The sequence below is a fragment of the Carassius auratus genome, chromosome 24 (genome assembly GCF_003368295.1).
Source record: "Carassius auratus strain Wakin chromosome 24, ASM336829v1, whole genome shotgun sequence".
NCBI lineage: Eukaryota > Metazoa > Chordata > Actinopteri > Cypriniformes > Cyprinidae > Carassius > Carassius auratus.
The window spans coordinates 8,121,050-8,137,851 of record NC_039266.1 but is presented as its reverse complement, the minus strand read 5'-3'; the positions used below and the strand labels follow the sequence as shown (position 1 = coordinate 8,137,851).

At 39.0% G+C, this 16,802-nt stretch overlaps 1 protein-coding gene across 3 annotated transcripts in view; it reads right to left on the bottom strand.

Moving 5' to 3' along the window:
- The window catches only part of LOC113042226 (partitioning defective 3 homolog), a 407,940-nt gene that overhangs the window by 74,847 nt on the left and 316,291 nt on the right, over positions 1 to 16,802 (bottom strand). For all 3 annotated transcript variants that reach the window (XM_026200884.1, XM_026200885.1, XM_026200886.1), the window contains 2 exons: positions 15,395 to 15,523; positions 4,132 to 4,404 (listed from right to left, as the gene is read on the bottom strand). In XM_026200884.1, the coding sequence (XP_026056669.1) occupies positions 4,132 to 4,404; positions 15,395 to 15,523 (402 nt within the window). The remainder of the gene's footprint in view (positions 1 to 4,131; positions 4,405 to 15,394; positions 15,524 to 16,802) is intronic.

Here is a 16,802-nt window from a genome sequence, read left to right as displayed (position 1 = left end):
CTATTTCCATGCAACAAGCCTGAACGGCACGCAGGTCACATGGAAGTCAGCAGATGTGTGGCCACCTCACAGTGATTGGTGATGCTAACAGTGAAAAGAGAGCGAGTTCCCAAACTCAAATCTCCAGTAAACAGCAATGAAGGAGGAGGAGGAGGGCTGTGTTACGCCAGTCGCAGATGTAGCCTCCGGCGTGTGAGGAATACGCTGCTCGAGGCTACCGCACACAACATCGCCTCTGTGCTCTGACTCTCAGGACTCAGACTGCATGTCAAGAGCTTTGAGCTGTGAGACGCTGCCACTGAACTGTAAGTGGGACAGAAGTGTTGTGAGGCTTCAGGCTGCTTCACACTGCTCAGACCAATGCAAACAGAGTCAACAGTGAGCCAACAAACAGCACAGCCACCGGAGCCAGGGTTTGTTCACTTCTGCTGAGGGAGAACCTGAAGCTGATCTTTTGAAGAAGACTCATGATGTTCTAGCTAGCAGATACTCAATAAATGTAAAACAACATCAACAACAATAGTAATAAAGGTTAATCGTGGTTGATTTTACTTTATTATTACCATAGTACAATATCTTTTCAAATGATTCCTTTGAGTATCTAAAAATAAAATAATTTCTTAAACATACCGTATTTTCCGGACTATAAGTCACACTTTTTTTCATAGTTTGGCTGGTCCTGCGACTTATAGTCAGGTGCGACTTATTTATAAAAATGTATTTGACATTAACCAAGAGAAATGAAATAAGAGAAATTAATCGAGAGAAAACGTTACCTTCTCCAGCCGCCAGAGGGCGCTCTATGCTGCGCAGTTCTCCTGTAGTCTACACTGAAGACATAGAGCACCCTCTGGTGGCTGGAGACGGTAATGTTTTCTCTTGGTTCTAAATAAATGCGACTTATAGTCCAGTGCAATATATATGTTTTTTTCCTCAGCACAACGTATTTTTGGACTGATGCGACTAATACTAAGGTGCGACTTATAGTTCCAAAAATACGGTACCCACTTCTAATTCCACCCTAAAAACTTAAATAAATAAATAGAAACAACAACAATAATAATAAAGGCCAACTGTTGTTGATTGTGCCTTTTTAATCCTCATATGATTATGAAATATATTATCTGATAATAAAATACATATTTAAACAATTCATTTAATTCAAACAAACAAATAAATACATTAAAGTTGTAGTTTATTTTATTTTTTTTCCTTAGTGCTATGCTTAATTGACATGAACAGAAAAAGAAGGGAAAAAAAGCTGAAATAACGAGACAATATTAAACAGAGTATTGTATGTTTCTTTTGATTTGGGAAAGATAAATGAAATATGACTTTTCTAAACAAGCTTCTTCGCTGTGGATACAGGCCTCAGTGTGCGGCTGTGATTGACAGGATTTGAACCTTATCCACTTCCTGTTCTGTGCACTTTAGACAGGAAATCCTCCTCTCCAATGCTATCTACAAAGAGATGAAATCTAGTTTCCTCTGTGACACTTCTTAAAGAGAATAAACACTTAAATGTCCAAGAAAGAATTCAGAGAAAATCTGTGCTAAAACTTTTGCCTCTCTTCCTAATAAGCTAAAGTTGACGCTCGCTTTATTCCAGGAGCCTGACACGATGAAACTTCTATTAGCTTTCATTTAGAAATGCAAATGTTTGTTTGGGCTTTGTTTTGATTCACGGAGGGAGTCAGGCTTTTTCTAATGGAGTGATGTGACTGTCTGAATGTGAATGCATTACGCGTTCATGCAGATTACAGCCCTCCCAACCAAACGCCAATAAAAGTGTGCAATTTATTCCAGAGGCGCGACAACAAATATGACAATGTATTTCACAAAGGCTTGCTTCTAAGTGATATGCAAAGCAGTGTGAAGCTCCAAATGCGCTATTTAAAATATACACAGGATGATTTGCATGTAATCAGATGTCAAGCAGGCTTATAGCTCTGCTTTCTGAAATACACATTTTATATTTATTTCAAAGAGAGAGAAGATTCTGTGAACTGCACTTTCTGTTTAAGACTGTCCTTATGCAACCTATAGTTTAATAAACGTGTTTATTATAACAAGGGGGTGTCAGTAGCCGGTGGGAATGCTCCTGCTGGGACAACAGCAGTTGGTAACCTAATAATCCCCTTCCCATTGCATCCTGGGAAAGGTCACGCAGCCTGAGTGACACCTGTCAATCACTGCCTCTGCTTCTCGCCGCTGATGAGCCAATTAACCCACAGAGAGTAATTAGGGTTTATGACAGAGACACGCTGGCCTTTAGTAGCATTTCCATAACTTGGCGCTAACCGTTTCATAACCGCTAGCTAAAGGAAGAGAGCGATCGAGGCGATTCTTCAGTGTGAATACTGAGTGACCTTCCCTTAGTTTTCAAACACTGATGGAAGTTTATTTGTGAATTTGTCATAAATACCATAAAACAAGCCAAGAAATCATCTGAAAGCTGGAGAACAGCAACAACACAAAGTAAAATGTTTTGGAATATATTGCTTCCGTATCTCAGAAAATACTCTCATTTCACCAGAACAAATGTAGGTCAGTCCTCTGCATCAGATATTCAGTGTCTGTAACACACTGACATCAACACAGAAGACGAAAAACACTGAAACAACTCCTCAACTCCTGAAGACTCAAACTTCTGCAGCTTTTACTCCATGTCTACTGCTTTGACGCCGTGCAAACTTTTGAACACAATATTTCTCAAATAAATAAATGAATAAGTAATCCTGTCCACAGTGCTATATGCATTTTGATCTTCATAAATATTAAACCTAGTTAATAGTTGCATTAACTAGAAAATCATGGTTCTGTGGACCTTAAATGCAAACTAAAAACTAAAGGATGTTGGGGGGAAAGAAAAATTAGGATTTTTTAAGTATAAAGGCCTGTTTTAATGTTGCATTACTCCCATTACATTCCCGACACAAAATACTATATTAATGTTTTTGGAGTAATAAATTAATAGTAGTAAATGTAAACAAAGTGACCAGCCTGTTATCTTTTTGAAAAAGCAGTGTGCTTTACTGATTTAAAGGCATACTTGTAGTGTACATTCAAAACTAAAAATATATATAATGAATAAATAATCCTGTTCAGTATTATATTAATAAATTAAAAGGTCACTTAAGTGTATTTAAAGAGACACCTGACTGTGTTTAAACTTAAGTGCAATGTTTCTTTCTAAGAATGTCAAATTAAAAGTCTCACGTTTAATTGTGCATTTTAAATAATTGTTTTAATAATCTTCATCAGTACTTATTTTAATGTGTTGACTAGAGCACATGTAAAGTATGTGCTGTAGTGTGTTGTTCAATATTACATATGATGTTAATCTATTTTAAATGTACTTAATTGCAATTTCATCATAACACGTGTATTACAAAGATATTAAATGCATGGTATACATGCATGTTTCAAAATAAATGACAGAACAGTTTAGCTTACCATAAATGCTTTTTACGCACATTTTGTGAAATCATTTATTTAAGTAGGTTAAAAAACACTCTAAAAGTTTAGCTAATTGCAGCAGTTTCTAATATAAAGTTGACTTTACTTTCCTTTAAAACCCCAGATGAATTCAGAGATTCAGTGCACGTTGAGGGTGGATCTGACATTATCCGTGATAATAAAGGAGCCTGCTGGTTATTAAAATTTCCCATCCAGAGAATTATCAATGATTTACCTGTGCTATAAAAGCAGCCGCTGGGACGCAGGTGAGAAATCTGATAACACTATTTTTTTTCACACTACAAAGGGTGGATGAAAACAGCTTTTCATTTTCTAAACTTTCAGACACGAACAAATATAAAAAGAAGACTGCATAGAAACTTCTTTTTTTCTCAGCACAATAAAAGAAACTTCAAAAGCGTTGGTGCCCTTCACCCTATCCAACCTTACAAAATAAGAGATATTTGACAGCGAGAAAACACACTTTAGCTTGCATTATGCAAAGCTTTGGAAACACATAGCCAAGGTTGAGCCGTTCAAGGCAAGAACATGTCAAGGCACGTCATTGTCCTGTTACATCAGCCAAGTATTAAAATCAAAATCACAGCAAGAAAATCAGCCTGTGCATCACACCGCAGTGATTCTGAAGAAAGAGAAACCGTGAGATCTTACTCGTCTGAAGATGGTGGGCGTCCGTTGCGGGGCTTGTTGACCTGTGCGTAGAGAGCCTCTAAGGGCAGGGCCTGGTCTCGGGGGCTCTGCAGACGCTCTGGACCGGGGTTATGGCTCAGGTCCATACTGCTGTCCAGGGACGAGTCCAGAGAGCCGATCCCGGCGTAGGTGTGCTCCTCGTCGGAGCTGAAGGTGTGGCTGATGTCCTGGATCTCAGCGTAGTCTCGCTCTCTGGCCTGTCGCTCTCGGAGCTCCCTGGTCTTCGCTTGAATTCTACAAAGACAAAACATCAGTCGAGGTTTAGATGCGTAGTGTGCACTCAAGATCCGTTTCAACATCTCTCTTTTCACATTTGAGTATTGGGTTCCATACTGTCATATATTAATGTCATTAATGTAAGTACCACCACAGGTACTAGTGCAAGCTGTTCGATACTGTAAATAAGAGAAGCCAGAATAATCGTTATTTTGAATACACATTTTGTGTGTGTGTGTGTGTGTGTGTGTGTGTGTAACATCAGCACTGTGATTGAACTGAATTATATACATGCTGAACTGACTTTAGCTTATCTCAAGTTTAATTTTAGTTTAAAGTGGATCTCGTGGGCCAGATTTAAGGATACCTGCTCTAGTGTGAAAGTGCCCTGTGGGTTAAACCTTGGGATTCATTTCCACCTTTGTGATTCTGTCCTCAAACAGCACCATCAAAAGCAATAGCAATTAGTCCATCAGCAATGTATAACATTTATTTCAGCCATGAAGAGCTAAAGCTTTTATGTGCAAATGCAACGAATTGGAAGACAGAACTCTTGGTCTTGTTGAGACTCCCTACTGCATGGAGAATCCCTGAGCTCAGGACCCCTGCTGGCATCACAGGCTGCTAAACGCCTGCCAAGCCTGCTTTATATCTAGAAGCCTTTCACTACTTCTGGACTCCTCTAAAAGGAAAAGGAAGCGAGACCGCTGAGGCCCTGTTCATTCGAGCCTCCACTTCTAAATCGCTCATGGTAAAGGTTGTGGCCCCTTCCTTGAAGAAGCTTGTCAACTCACAGATTCCCTAAAACAGCCAGTGGGGAACCTGCCCAAGAAGAAGGGAGTGATTTCTTCTTCACATCACTCTGATCTTCCGCCAACCGCCTCTCTCTGCCTTCCCTCTTTCTCAGGAGTTGTTCAAAGGCCAGGCCTGTTGGGCTGAACTGAATGAGTCTTTTTGTGTCTAACAGACCACATGTGTCCTTCTAAGTGCCGCTGAGGGAAAGGAGATCCTCAGGAATGGGAACGGTAGTAGAAGAAGTGGAAAGGCTGGTGCGGACAGGGGAAAGCCTCCTGTAGGGTGACCTCTGTCTTTGGTACCCACCCGTCTCATCAGATCCAGATGGGCTCTGGGACTCCAGGGATGCCCCATCACAAAAACCTGAGCATTTTTAAGTGTTTAAGTGCCCCACCTCCTCACCACCCCAAGTCAGAGTTGACCTCTGACCCCTGACATCTCTCTGTCAGTTGTTTGATTGACAGCAGTCCCGGGACAAGAAGATATGTCGGATTTTCCCAGCAAGACTGAATGTTTCCACACTTTCTCATAAGCTCGATCTAATTTATCAACAATGAGTGTTTTCTCTCTGTCACAGGCTAATGCAATTACAATGCCACCGACTGTCTCTCTCTCTCTGCATTCAGCTTGAGGAAATCCAATTGGCCGTGCTAGAACTGTGTGTATTTATGACTCACGATAATAGTCTGGGAAACACTTATAAAATCAACATCAGCACATTTTCATGTGTTTGTGCATTGTGGGTGTTTCAATTTCCCTTTCTGTTTTCATCCTACCTTTCGGTTCATGACTAAAATAATAAGAATGCACTGATATATTGGCTGATAATCGGTATTTGCCGATAAAAACTGCTTCGGCCGGTTGTTTTAAAACAATTGATCACGGCCAATTATATGCAGTCAAAGTGTGTCAGACTGTAGCTCATACTGTGTGAAAATATAATGCCTCTCGTGTTGAATTTAGGGCTGTCAAATTTAACGTGATTATAATACATCAGCACAATCACACTTTAAAAAAAACAGAACAAAGATTCTGTTTGACTGTATGAATTACCCATGGCTCAAGACAGGGTTGCCAGGTATGTCCTGACATTTTCCCTTCACCAAACATTATTTGTAGTACAGATCAGATCCCTTAATCGCAAACAGCTTTGTGCTTTGTTACTGCTCATTAGAAACAAAGTCTCAAATGTGGCATGACGGATCGCTGTAGCACCGTTCAAGTGAAAGTGTATTCAAGTTGTTGAGCAAAATAAATAAATAAACATGGATGAACATCAGAGGCTTTTAAAAGATACAGTACAACTGAAACGCATAACCACGGAAAGATGTAAATAAAACAGGATATGAATAATGTCACATAACATTTACCTCAAAAAATTACCAGCGTTCACAGTTGGTTAGTTAGCAACAAAAAACAATAGGCAGAATTTTATTTACTGTCAATTATATATGTATGTTGCATACAAATGTTTATTTTTGATTTGAGTGCGATTATTATATCGGAATATAAACTGTAGTTGAATTTACAGCAATAGTTTGGGTTCTGATGTTAATTATAACCTATAATAGTATAGTAATATACCAAATGAGAAGGTTTCTTGAATAAGTAAATTTCACAATTAATTACAAAGAACTGGCAAGTAACAAATTGAATTAAACATGGCATTTTGAAGTATATTTAATTAGATTTAGATACAATTTTCCTGTAAGACATACTATAAGGATTTTTTTTTTCTTTTCTTTTTTTTACAATTGTATCAGTAGATGTCATTCTGAATAATCAGCTACTGGAGAACTGTAGTATCGGTGCATCTCTAGTTACAAGTTGTTTCTTTCACATTTGAAGGTTGATATCTTGCTCTGGCAAGGCCGCCGTCCACCTGCTGTCCACTTAAAAAGTGATGTCACCTCAATGCCAGTAAAAACTGTGTTATGACAAGTTACAGAAACTCAATAGGAGGACGAGGCCTCCGGCGCTGTGCCTATAATGGCCAAATCAAATCTGCGAGAGCGCTATCTGTGTTTGAATGAGGTAATGAGCACACTGAAGTAGAGGTCCAGTGTAACCTGCCCCCTGGAGTACCAGACTGAATCTCATTTAGCGCGGTGGCCTGGAGATGAGGAGTGGAGTGTGCATGTGGCTCTGTGTGTGTGTTTTCTGTATGACAGAAGACACTGGTCTGAGATATCCAGTCCTACACCATATCCTATAACCAGTAACGATGGAAAATCATTGCAAGGAAAGGCATTTTGGTTGGTTTATATTTTTATAGTGGCTCACTAGTAGATCCATCAATAGTGGGGTGTTATTTTATTATTATTATTATTTATATACTACTACAGTGTAAATAGTTTAAATTATCTTTTTTTTTGTTAGTTTTTATTTACATTTTAGTTTTTTTGTTATGTGCTTTTCATATTTTTATTATTTCTAATTACATTTTCTTGAGTTTGTTATTTTTTTAATAAAATGTAAATTTGTGTAACTGTGTTTCCCTTGCAGTCGGTCACTCTCGACGCCACATTGGCGTCCGACGCAAAATGGGATATCGCTTCGATAGACCAATCTACTTTGAGTGTAAACTGAACGAGCCAATTCACATTGGCATGCGATTATTGCATCCAGCTGCCACTGATCACAGCCTGAGAAAAAGAAGGCAGCAGGTGCAATGCATACCAGCTTTTCACTTCGAAGCCGAGCGACAGTATCGTTCTGCTTACTTCAACTGTGTCTACGGTGAACTGCGAGTTCAGCACGCTCTGGGAAGCTTCCTGTGTTGGCGAGACAGCGTTTCAGCGGCGGTCGTTCCAGTGTCGAGTGGGTTGCACACTTCAGGCTGCACTACCTCCTGTCGTGTTGCAAGCGGCCATCTCCCCTGTGCGCCTCAGCATTAGAGCATTTCATAGGAGAAAATTGTCTATAAAAGAGCTCCAAGGGTGCATCTTTATAAAGACGACGGATCGTCTGTTTAAGGATGCCGTTTCACCCATGCGTTTCTGGATGCATTCGTTACCTGGCACCGGGTGATGGTCACGATCGCTGCCTCACGTGTCTGGGTGTCAAGCATGCTGAGGTGGCTTTCGTGGATGCGTCATGTTCTCATTGTAGGTAATGGTAGTGACAATGGTGACTGGAACTACTTGTTCTGAGCCCTGTCCTACACCTAATAGGGGCGCAGGCGGCTCGCACAGGGCACTGTAAGGGGCAGCACCCATGGCGCTTTGGTAGGGATCCCATTTTGCGTCGGTCACCGACATGGCGTCAAGAGTGACTGACTGAAAGGGAACGAGGGTTACCATACGTAACGGAGAAGTTTTTATTGATATAATATAATATAATATAATATAATATAATATAGTATAATATAATATAATATAGATTTCATCTAAGAATTAGCTTTTTATGTAAGATTAATATTTTATTTTATTTCAGCTTTGTTTGAATTACCAGTAAATAAATACAATTGGTTTTAGTTGCTGATTGTGAAAAATGAAGTAAAAATAAATAGTTATAATACTAATATAGTACTTTTAAGGATTCAAATATTGCAACATAGCCAATAGTCTAAGTTCATTATAACTGTAGTTTATAGCTGCACGCAATTCAGCAACTTGTCATGTGTTTCTCAGAAATATACAATGATCCTGATTGGATGAGGAAATTTTGCAGCCAGATGCATGTTCCACTTTGTATAATAAACAAATGAAATATAACTATTTGTAATATGTGACATCATGCAACATTTTCACTTTCCGTGAGGACAGAAAAACGACTTTGCATGCAAAACTTGACATGAATTAGTCAGTTTGACATTATGAGCATTATGGGGTAATCAGTGTCTGTGTGTGTGCGTGTGTGTGTGTGCAATGAACTATGACCATAACTGTGTGTCTGTGCCTAAACTTCTAGCTAAACCTGTTCTGAATTCCCTCTTCCACCTTTAGTTCATTACACAATTAATGGTCCAGTGTGGCGTTAATGCAGGACACAGAAACAGCTGCACTGAGCACATTATTACTGCTCTCGGTTCCCAATCCTGATTTCTCGCTCTCTCTCCTTTATCTTCAGTGCTCATTCATTTGCAGGTTTTCTTTTTTTTTTTTTCTTTTAACAGAAACATTATGCAAATGTATTCAATGTTTCATCATGTCAAATCATTCAACATTTTTGTTCATTTTACTCCTACTAAAATGTCACATGATTTTAGTCGAAGAAAATAACTTTGTAGTTCATGTTAATGAGGAAATAACTAAAATGTAACAGAACAATCTATGACCAAATTTTGGAAAAAATACATTTGTGGGCTTTTTTAGATTTGCAATTTAAAATAACTGTGTTATATTACAATATAATGTAAAATGTAACTGATCACTGCGATCAAAGCTGAAATTACTCCAGTCCTCAGAAATCAATCTAATATGCTGATTTGCTGTTCAAGAAACATTTATGATTATTAGCAATGTTGAAATAATTTTTTATAATCATATAGAGTTCATATAGAGATGGTCAACACCAAACAACACATTGTCAAACAACCTTATCTCCTAAAATAACACAGTGGTATACTGAAGTATTAGCTAGTCTATGATGTTAGTGACTGGTTTGTGAATTCTATATTCTTTGGAAAGTCTTTAATATTTAAATTCAGTTTATTGGAGACCTTCAGATCATATGCCTTTTCAGCAAATTTAAAGATCACATAATTGTTGAATCCCCCCAAAATGGCTCCAACAACGCCTGAAGTTAACGTCCTGATACATGATTCACAAAGTCACATGACACAAACACACAGAAGACTGATACTAAAATTATAAAAGTGGAAGACGAAAAAGAAAACATTATCAAAATACTGTCATCAGGGAGAAAAAAACTCCCCAGAGAGCAGAAGAGAGCAAATCCCTCTTTGTGTCTTTCTGGGCTCAAAGCTAATTAGTGTAGATTGCTACTATAGGCATATGTGTGTGTATGTGTGTGTGTGTGTGTGTGGAGGCAGAAGAAACACACAGCAGAAAGAACGATAATACTGTTGCGTTTGCCTGTCATGGTATATTTAGATGTAGATGTAACTCTGTCTATATGTCATTATCTGCACCAGAGCCAAAAAGTGAGTGTTAAACTAATGAAGAGTTTGATGCTGTGATTGGCTCACATCTGTCCAGAGCATCAGCGTTTGTGTGTGTGTGTGTGTGTGTGTGTGTGTGTGCAAGGGAGGCCATTATGGTAACATATGTGTCGTCATAACAAATCCGGGGTTGTTTCTAGGAAACAAGCGAATGCAGAGAAGCAAAACTCTTTCCCAAGGCACAAGTTGGCATAATTCAAAAACAGCTCATTAAATGCGATCCATCCATACCATAATGTCATGCAGGATGATTTATTTAAAGATATCTGAGCTGAAAGATGTCCAGAGATGCCGTCAAGCGTGCAGTATGCGCTCCGTCCCACAGGGTCAAAGTGGACGTTTCAGGGAGGAAATTAGTCATTGATCACAGCCTGATATAAACACAAGATAAGGACTGAGAGATTTATGAACTTCTGTGAAGAATGTACAAGGTTCTGCTCAGTGAGTACGAGACGGAGGAGAAGTTTGGAAGTGAAGCGAAATGTTTTGAAGCGAAGCACGAAAGATCACACTCCGGTCCGCCCGCAGCCCTTCCTCTCCTCGCTGAATAAATCACACTGTTTATCTTACGACACCGCCAAATTCCAGACAGACGCAGCCAAAGCACCTCCATATGTCTAACAATGTTTAATTCAGGTTAGAGAGAGAGCGAAATGTTCACATCGATGGCCGCCAGGCAGATCTCAATATAAAGTGTAAATAGGGTAACATGCCAATAACCATCTGTGTAACTTGTATTTTTAACATTGCTTCTCGACAAACAACTGAAAAAAAGATACACTTATAACATAACTATGCAATTGTCATGCAGGCGATAACGTCCTCAGACTCCAACCACATGCATATATAGTTGTTAGAGGAATATAAATGTAATTACAAATATAATCTGGTCCACAATCAGTCCTGTGATCTGCCTTTGAACTCTGGAAGCTAATTGGTCCAGTCAAGCGGTGAACTGTTACAAAAGGCTCCGCAACATAATGAGCTCGTTTGACAAGGCGGAATGACAATGCTAATTATTTTGTAACAAAATTACCACCGCAATGCGAGGGGAAAGATCAGCTGTGATTATAAGTAGCATGCATTAATGCATCAAAAGATGAAATGCTGAAAAAATTATGGAAAGCCAAAGGCGATCCTGGGAAGAGTTAATGGAGAAAGAGTTGGAAAACCGCTGACAGAAAATCAATTAATAAATCAAAGTAATAAAATGAATGAATGCAGCAAGAATAAATACTCACAGGTCCACTGTTTCCACAAAGTATGTACAAACACAGTGAAGTGAAAGATCAGAAAGTACAATATAAAGTGGTTAATAAAGTAAAATAAGGAATGTTGTGGTCTGTTAAAAAAAAATGAAAGATTATATTATCATTTTTTCCTATTTAATGTCCCAGCACATCAAAACAATATAAAATAAACTCTTATTTTTGCAATATTGTATCACATCAGTGCTGAATGATATCCAACGTTATATGAGATGAAACATAAAACACAAACATTGATTTAGGGTTGTGAAAGATTAATGACAAAAAGTTTGGGAAACACTGATATTGTAGCTCTTTTTGCTTCGAAAGTTGGCACTGAAGTGCATTTCAAATGTTATTTTCAATCCCCATCACTGTGAACCTTTAAAGCTAATGCTAAGGGCTAAAATAAAGAGGAAGTTAGCTGAGATATCCGCTGTTTATTATAACACTGCCTTTAAGGTCTATCAGGGACCCAAACAATCTGGAGGAAGTGTCGCTGGAGAGTGGAAAGGAAGTCAGGAAGACAAGAGGTGTGCTAGTCACTGATTAGCCTCTAATGGACCCAAGAAGATAAGTTAATAGCCATGCTAATCTACTTCAGGGAAGAATTTGGATGGGAAGAGTTTACCAGGTTCTCATAATGTTTACATTGGGCATTTCTGCAGTGTGTACAAAGGCATAAGGCCTGGTCAGTCAAGTGTAAATACACAGAGGAGGATGAAAGAGACTGATATATCTTTTTGCAGGGTTGGTGATTTGGTGCCTACACACTTATTCCCATGCACATGCTATAAATGGCTCCCTGCCATGGTGGTCTGCTCAGTCAGGTTACATATGGTGGACAGGACTGCAGCCATGCAACAGGCATAATCAAGGCCTCATAATGGTCACCATGTTCCTGCAGAAACGTAGATGGGAGCTCCAGGCTCTGCTGAAGCCCTTGATGAGGGATGACAAATTCGGTTTGTTGAGGACTAACGAAGGATTGGAGGCAGTTGGGGGGTGGGGGGGGGTGCACACAGCTGCTTACAATTTACCCGATTGTGACAAAAACAAATGCCACTGATGGCAACATTTCATCAACTTCACTCCAAATCACACCCGCGAACAGCAGTGCTGCTTCTGAACAGTTTTCCATATTTTTACCCCATTTTTTCCCCTACATGAGAAACAGTGGCTCCCAAAAGGCCATTTTTTTAAAATGTATTGCAATTACTTGTAACCAGCTGATCTCAAGGTCATCTGGTCACCACGTTCACAATGTACCCTAGAACAGTATCCATGTTACACTTTACTGACAACCGATCTACTGTAATCTTATTTCAAACTTAAATTTGTCCTTGAAAAGTGTGCTTGTGCTATTTTCCATTAAAATAAATGTCACTTGGCTGGATATATTGTTATCTAGTGCAAAGACATTCATACATACATGCACAGGATGCCCAAATGCTTTTGGTGGCCACTGCATGTACGCAAATAGTTGTATACAAAAGCTAAATGAAAATGGTTCCAATTATGATGTCTTTGTTAAATGGAACATACATGGTCAACATAAACTGTAGGCTCACTGGGAGACTGTGCCTTTACTGTGCCTACATTTTATCAAAACTTCAAAACATACCAAAAATGTACGGTACATGCAATTCACTGCAGTTGGCAGCTGAAATGAACACTAGCGGCAATACAACTGACCACCTTTTTTCCTTTTCAGATTATTGATTAATAAAGACTTGTTTTCACACAGTTTCTTGCAAAATACTATGAGCTCAAAACTCTCTTACTGTAGTGCATGATTTGTAACGCAATACATTTGATGTTTGCATCACATAACCAGAGCCATATATATGCCTTTTTTTACACCGTAAACTTGCTCATTAGCGCACCTGGTACAGCATTGCACCTAAGATATGGAGCACTTAGATATTAGTCCCGTAAAGCACAAGAATGCGCTATGAAACATGGGAGATGCAATGTAACATATTGTTTTTCCCCAGAAAGTTCTGGCAAAGGCACAGTTTTGCCATGTGCATCACTGATTGTTGATCTTTTTTTTTTTTACATGTAGAGGAAATGATGACACTATGTATACATGTGGGTGTACTATTCCTTTAATATCATGCTATACAAGACTAAAACTAACTGCAGAAAATTATTCTGGAAGAATGAAGTCATCCAGCACATACGCCAGCACTTCTGAGTCAAAGATGAATTTCATAAACATCCTTAAGGGTCAGGTGCGCTAAAAAGCAGGCTGTGCCCTCCCTGCCAGAAATAGATAGGCTAATGGTGGCACGTTATGAAAATTAATTTAGCCAACCTTTGCGCTGCCTTCTGCTTCTGTATCACTAAAAGCTCCTGTCAAAACGTCAAGTCGAATTAACGATTGGTCGTGTCAGGAGAGGGCTGGCTTTGGCTGCGGCCCATCTTGTGTCCTCTTCTTCCCGGAGCCCCGCAGCTTGTTTTAGCGCTGCTGGATACATCGCCTCCAATAGCCATCAGCGGCACCTATCACCTGATCTATAATTTCATAAGTGTGTAGAAATGGCCTTGTCCCTGTGCCTCATATAATCAATCAAAGTCCCTGCTCGCTCACACACACACACACACAACTGTGTAACCTGTAGCACGGCGTGTAATAACACCCCTAAAAATAAGGCTGTAATTGATTTTCCTAGCTGTCAGTCTCCCTGGTGAGAGACTTTGAATTTCGCATCACCACGTGGCGGCCCGGCAGATTATTATTATAACAGACCGATTTCCCTCAAGGATTCCCCGCTATCAACTCAAGGAAAACAGCAGAGGTGAGAAAAGAAAAAAGATAGACAACCAGTAAAAAGGATCAGTGCGTAGTAACTAAACAATACTGAAAATGGCAACGTGGGAAATATGAAAACCTTCCAAAAACAAATAAGGACAAAATGCGAGCAAGGTTTAGTGAACGCCATACAGGCGGCCAACACTTATCTCCTGTCGGTTTTCCTGTCTCTGAGGGCCCGAGGTGGTAGATGTAAAAGAGCGGGGCCCTGGAAAGCCTGATGTGTTTGGGGCAGAGCTGGCAATGTGTTGGGCCCTCAGCCAAAGCCTGGTTCCCAGCCCATAGTGAAGAGTGTCAGAGACAAGACAAGCGCTTAGAAACGAGGTTCAGATGTGGCTTTGAGTGGACGCAGGCTTATTGTCATCGCAGGGCCTGAGCCATGCTTCTGCTAAAGAGGGCATTGTGCTTATTGTTGCATTTCAATTACGCAGCATCATCAACAAAGTTTGTTTGTTTCGTAGCTGTATAGTGTGAAGGCCGGCTCGAGCACACATTTTAAGGGGATCCTTTTCTTAACATGTACAGTATATTAGCTGAAATGTCCAGCCTAGGGAAATTAATCTTTGCCCTTTTTCCAAAGATTTTATTTTTAAGGATTTTATAAGCATATTGCATTGTTGTGCTTGGAGCGTAAAATTAATGTACACAGCTCAGTTGATTCATTCGTCATAATATGATTAAAAAAATTGTTTTACATTTGAGAGACAGGAAGACAAAATGACAGTAACAGTAAAAACAAAATCAAAACACCACCCCTTTCATCCAATAAGGGCCTCCATTTAGTCCTCAGCCCAAAAGAACCTCCATTATCATGTTTGTTCCTTCCACTCAGAAGCACAAAAGAAACAAACAATCTATACGTGATCAATTTAATGTACTGTTATAAAAGCTCTCAACCATTTGCACCAATGACATCTAAGAGCTTTCCCAGAACTTTTACCTCCCCGGACCCCATTTACTTAATTAGACAGTTTGCTAATTTCCCGGGCAGTGGTGGTTAATTGAGAGGCTTTTTACGCTCACCTCTCCTGCTCCAGCCTCATTCTCTGCATCTCCTCCTCGGTGGCCTGAGCTTCCTTCATCTTACTCTTGCTGGACCCCTTCCGCTCCATCTTGTCCCCTTGCCTCTCGTCTTTGCGGTTTTTGCTGAACCTGTGGCAGCGGAGACAGAGTGAGGGAAGAATTCAGACGGACTGCTTGTGTTTAAGGATGGTTAGATGAGTAAACCGTTCTCGCTTGCTTTCCTTTTTTTCAATAAGAGCACTGGAATACCTAAAGGAAATTAAACTGTCAGAATATTTGACACATCAAGGAAAGGAACGGCCAGGTTTGACAACATATCCCTTTACATTTCCACAAAAAGACTGCAATATAAAAAGTACAGTATCAACTTATCTTTAATAAGAAGTAGCAGGTTTCTTAAATAACACTACTTTTATGCATGTATCTAAACGCAGTGGAATAGAGTTGCAATAGAAACATAATAATGAAGCTATATTAATAAATCTGGAAATTGAGCAACAGTGCAGCTTAATGGAATCAATTCCAACCAGTAAACAATAAATAAATCCATAAATTAATAATATTAATAATAATAAATTATGGATTTAATAATATTAATAAATACACAATTTATAATTTAATTTAATTTAATTTAATTTAATTCAGACTATAAATGGTGTTTTTCCTTAATCTGAAATGCCCTGTGTTTATTGTAAATTAAGGGAAACTAAATTACATGTTTCCAGTGTTTATATTTTATTTGACAGTATTTTACATCATTTTTGAATGTTAAAACAAAAAGTTGCCTATAATCCATTGTGTCTAATCCTTTTCTTCTTCCTTTCCTCTCAACCCTGCAAATGTTTTTTTTTTTTTTTTTTTTTTTTTTTTGCCAATCAACATCAACATAAACTTTGGCAGAATTTCACAGTTAAAGAAGGTCCATGGTCAAACACTGTTTACTTAGGGTTAATTTCTAAACTAAACAGCATTATTTTGGAAAATGCAGTAAATGTACCAGTTCAAAGACAAACAAGCATGAATCTGATGCACAATTAGTGTGAGAAACACACCCCTCATCTGAAATTCCCAATTGTTCAGATTTCTATTGAGAAAATACCTTCATTCTTGCACCACAAATGCTGTCGGTTGAGATTAATTTCACAATATGACTTTAAGGTGTCTGATAACAGGATCTCTTACCCTGGTTGGCAGTAACTTTGTTAAGGAATTAACAGGAAGTGAGTAAGCAGAGCTTTAGAGATAAAGTTTTGTATATAGGCCTACATATGTCTTTGTGTTATCAGTCCCCAAAGACATCACCCTACTAACTTCCTCAACATTGTCCCTTCCTGATTCAAATCTTAAATCGTTACACTGTCCAGCCTTTGGACAGGATGTGGTACAGACTGGCTTCTCAGTCAATGGA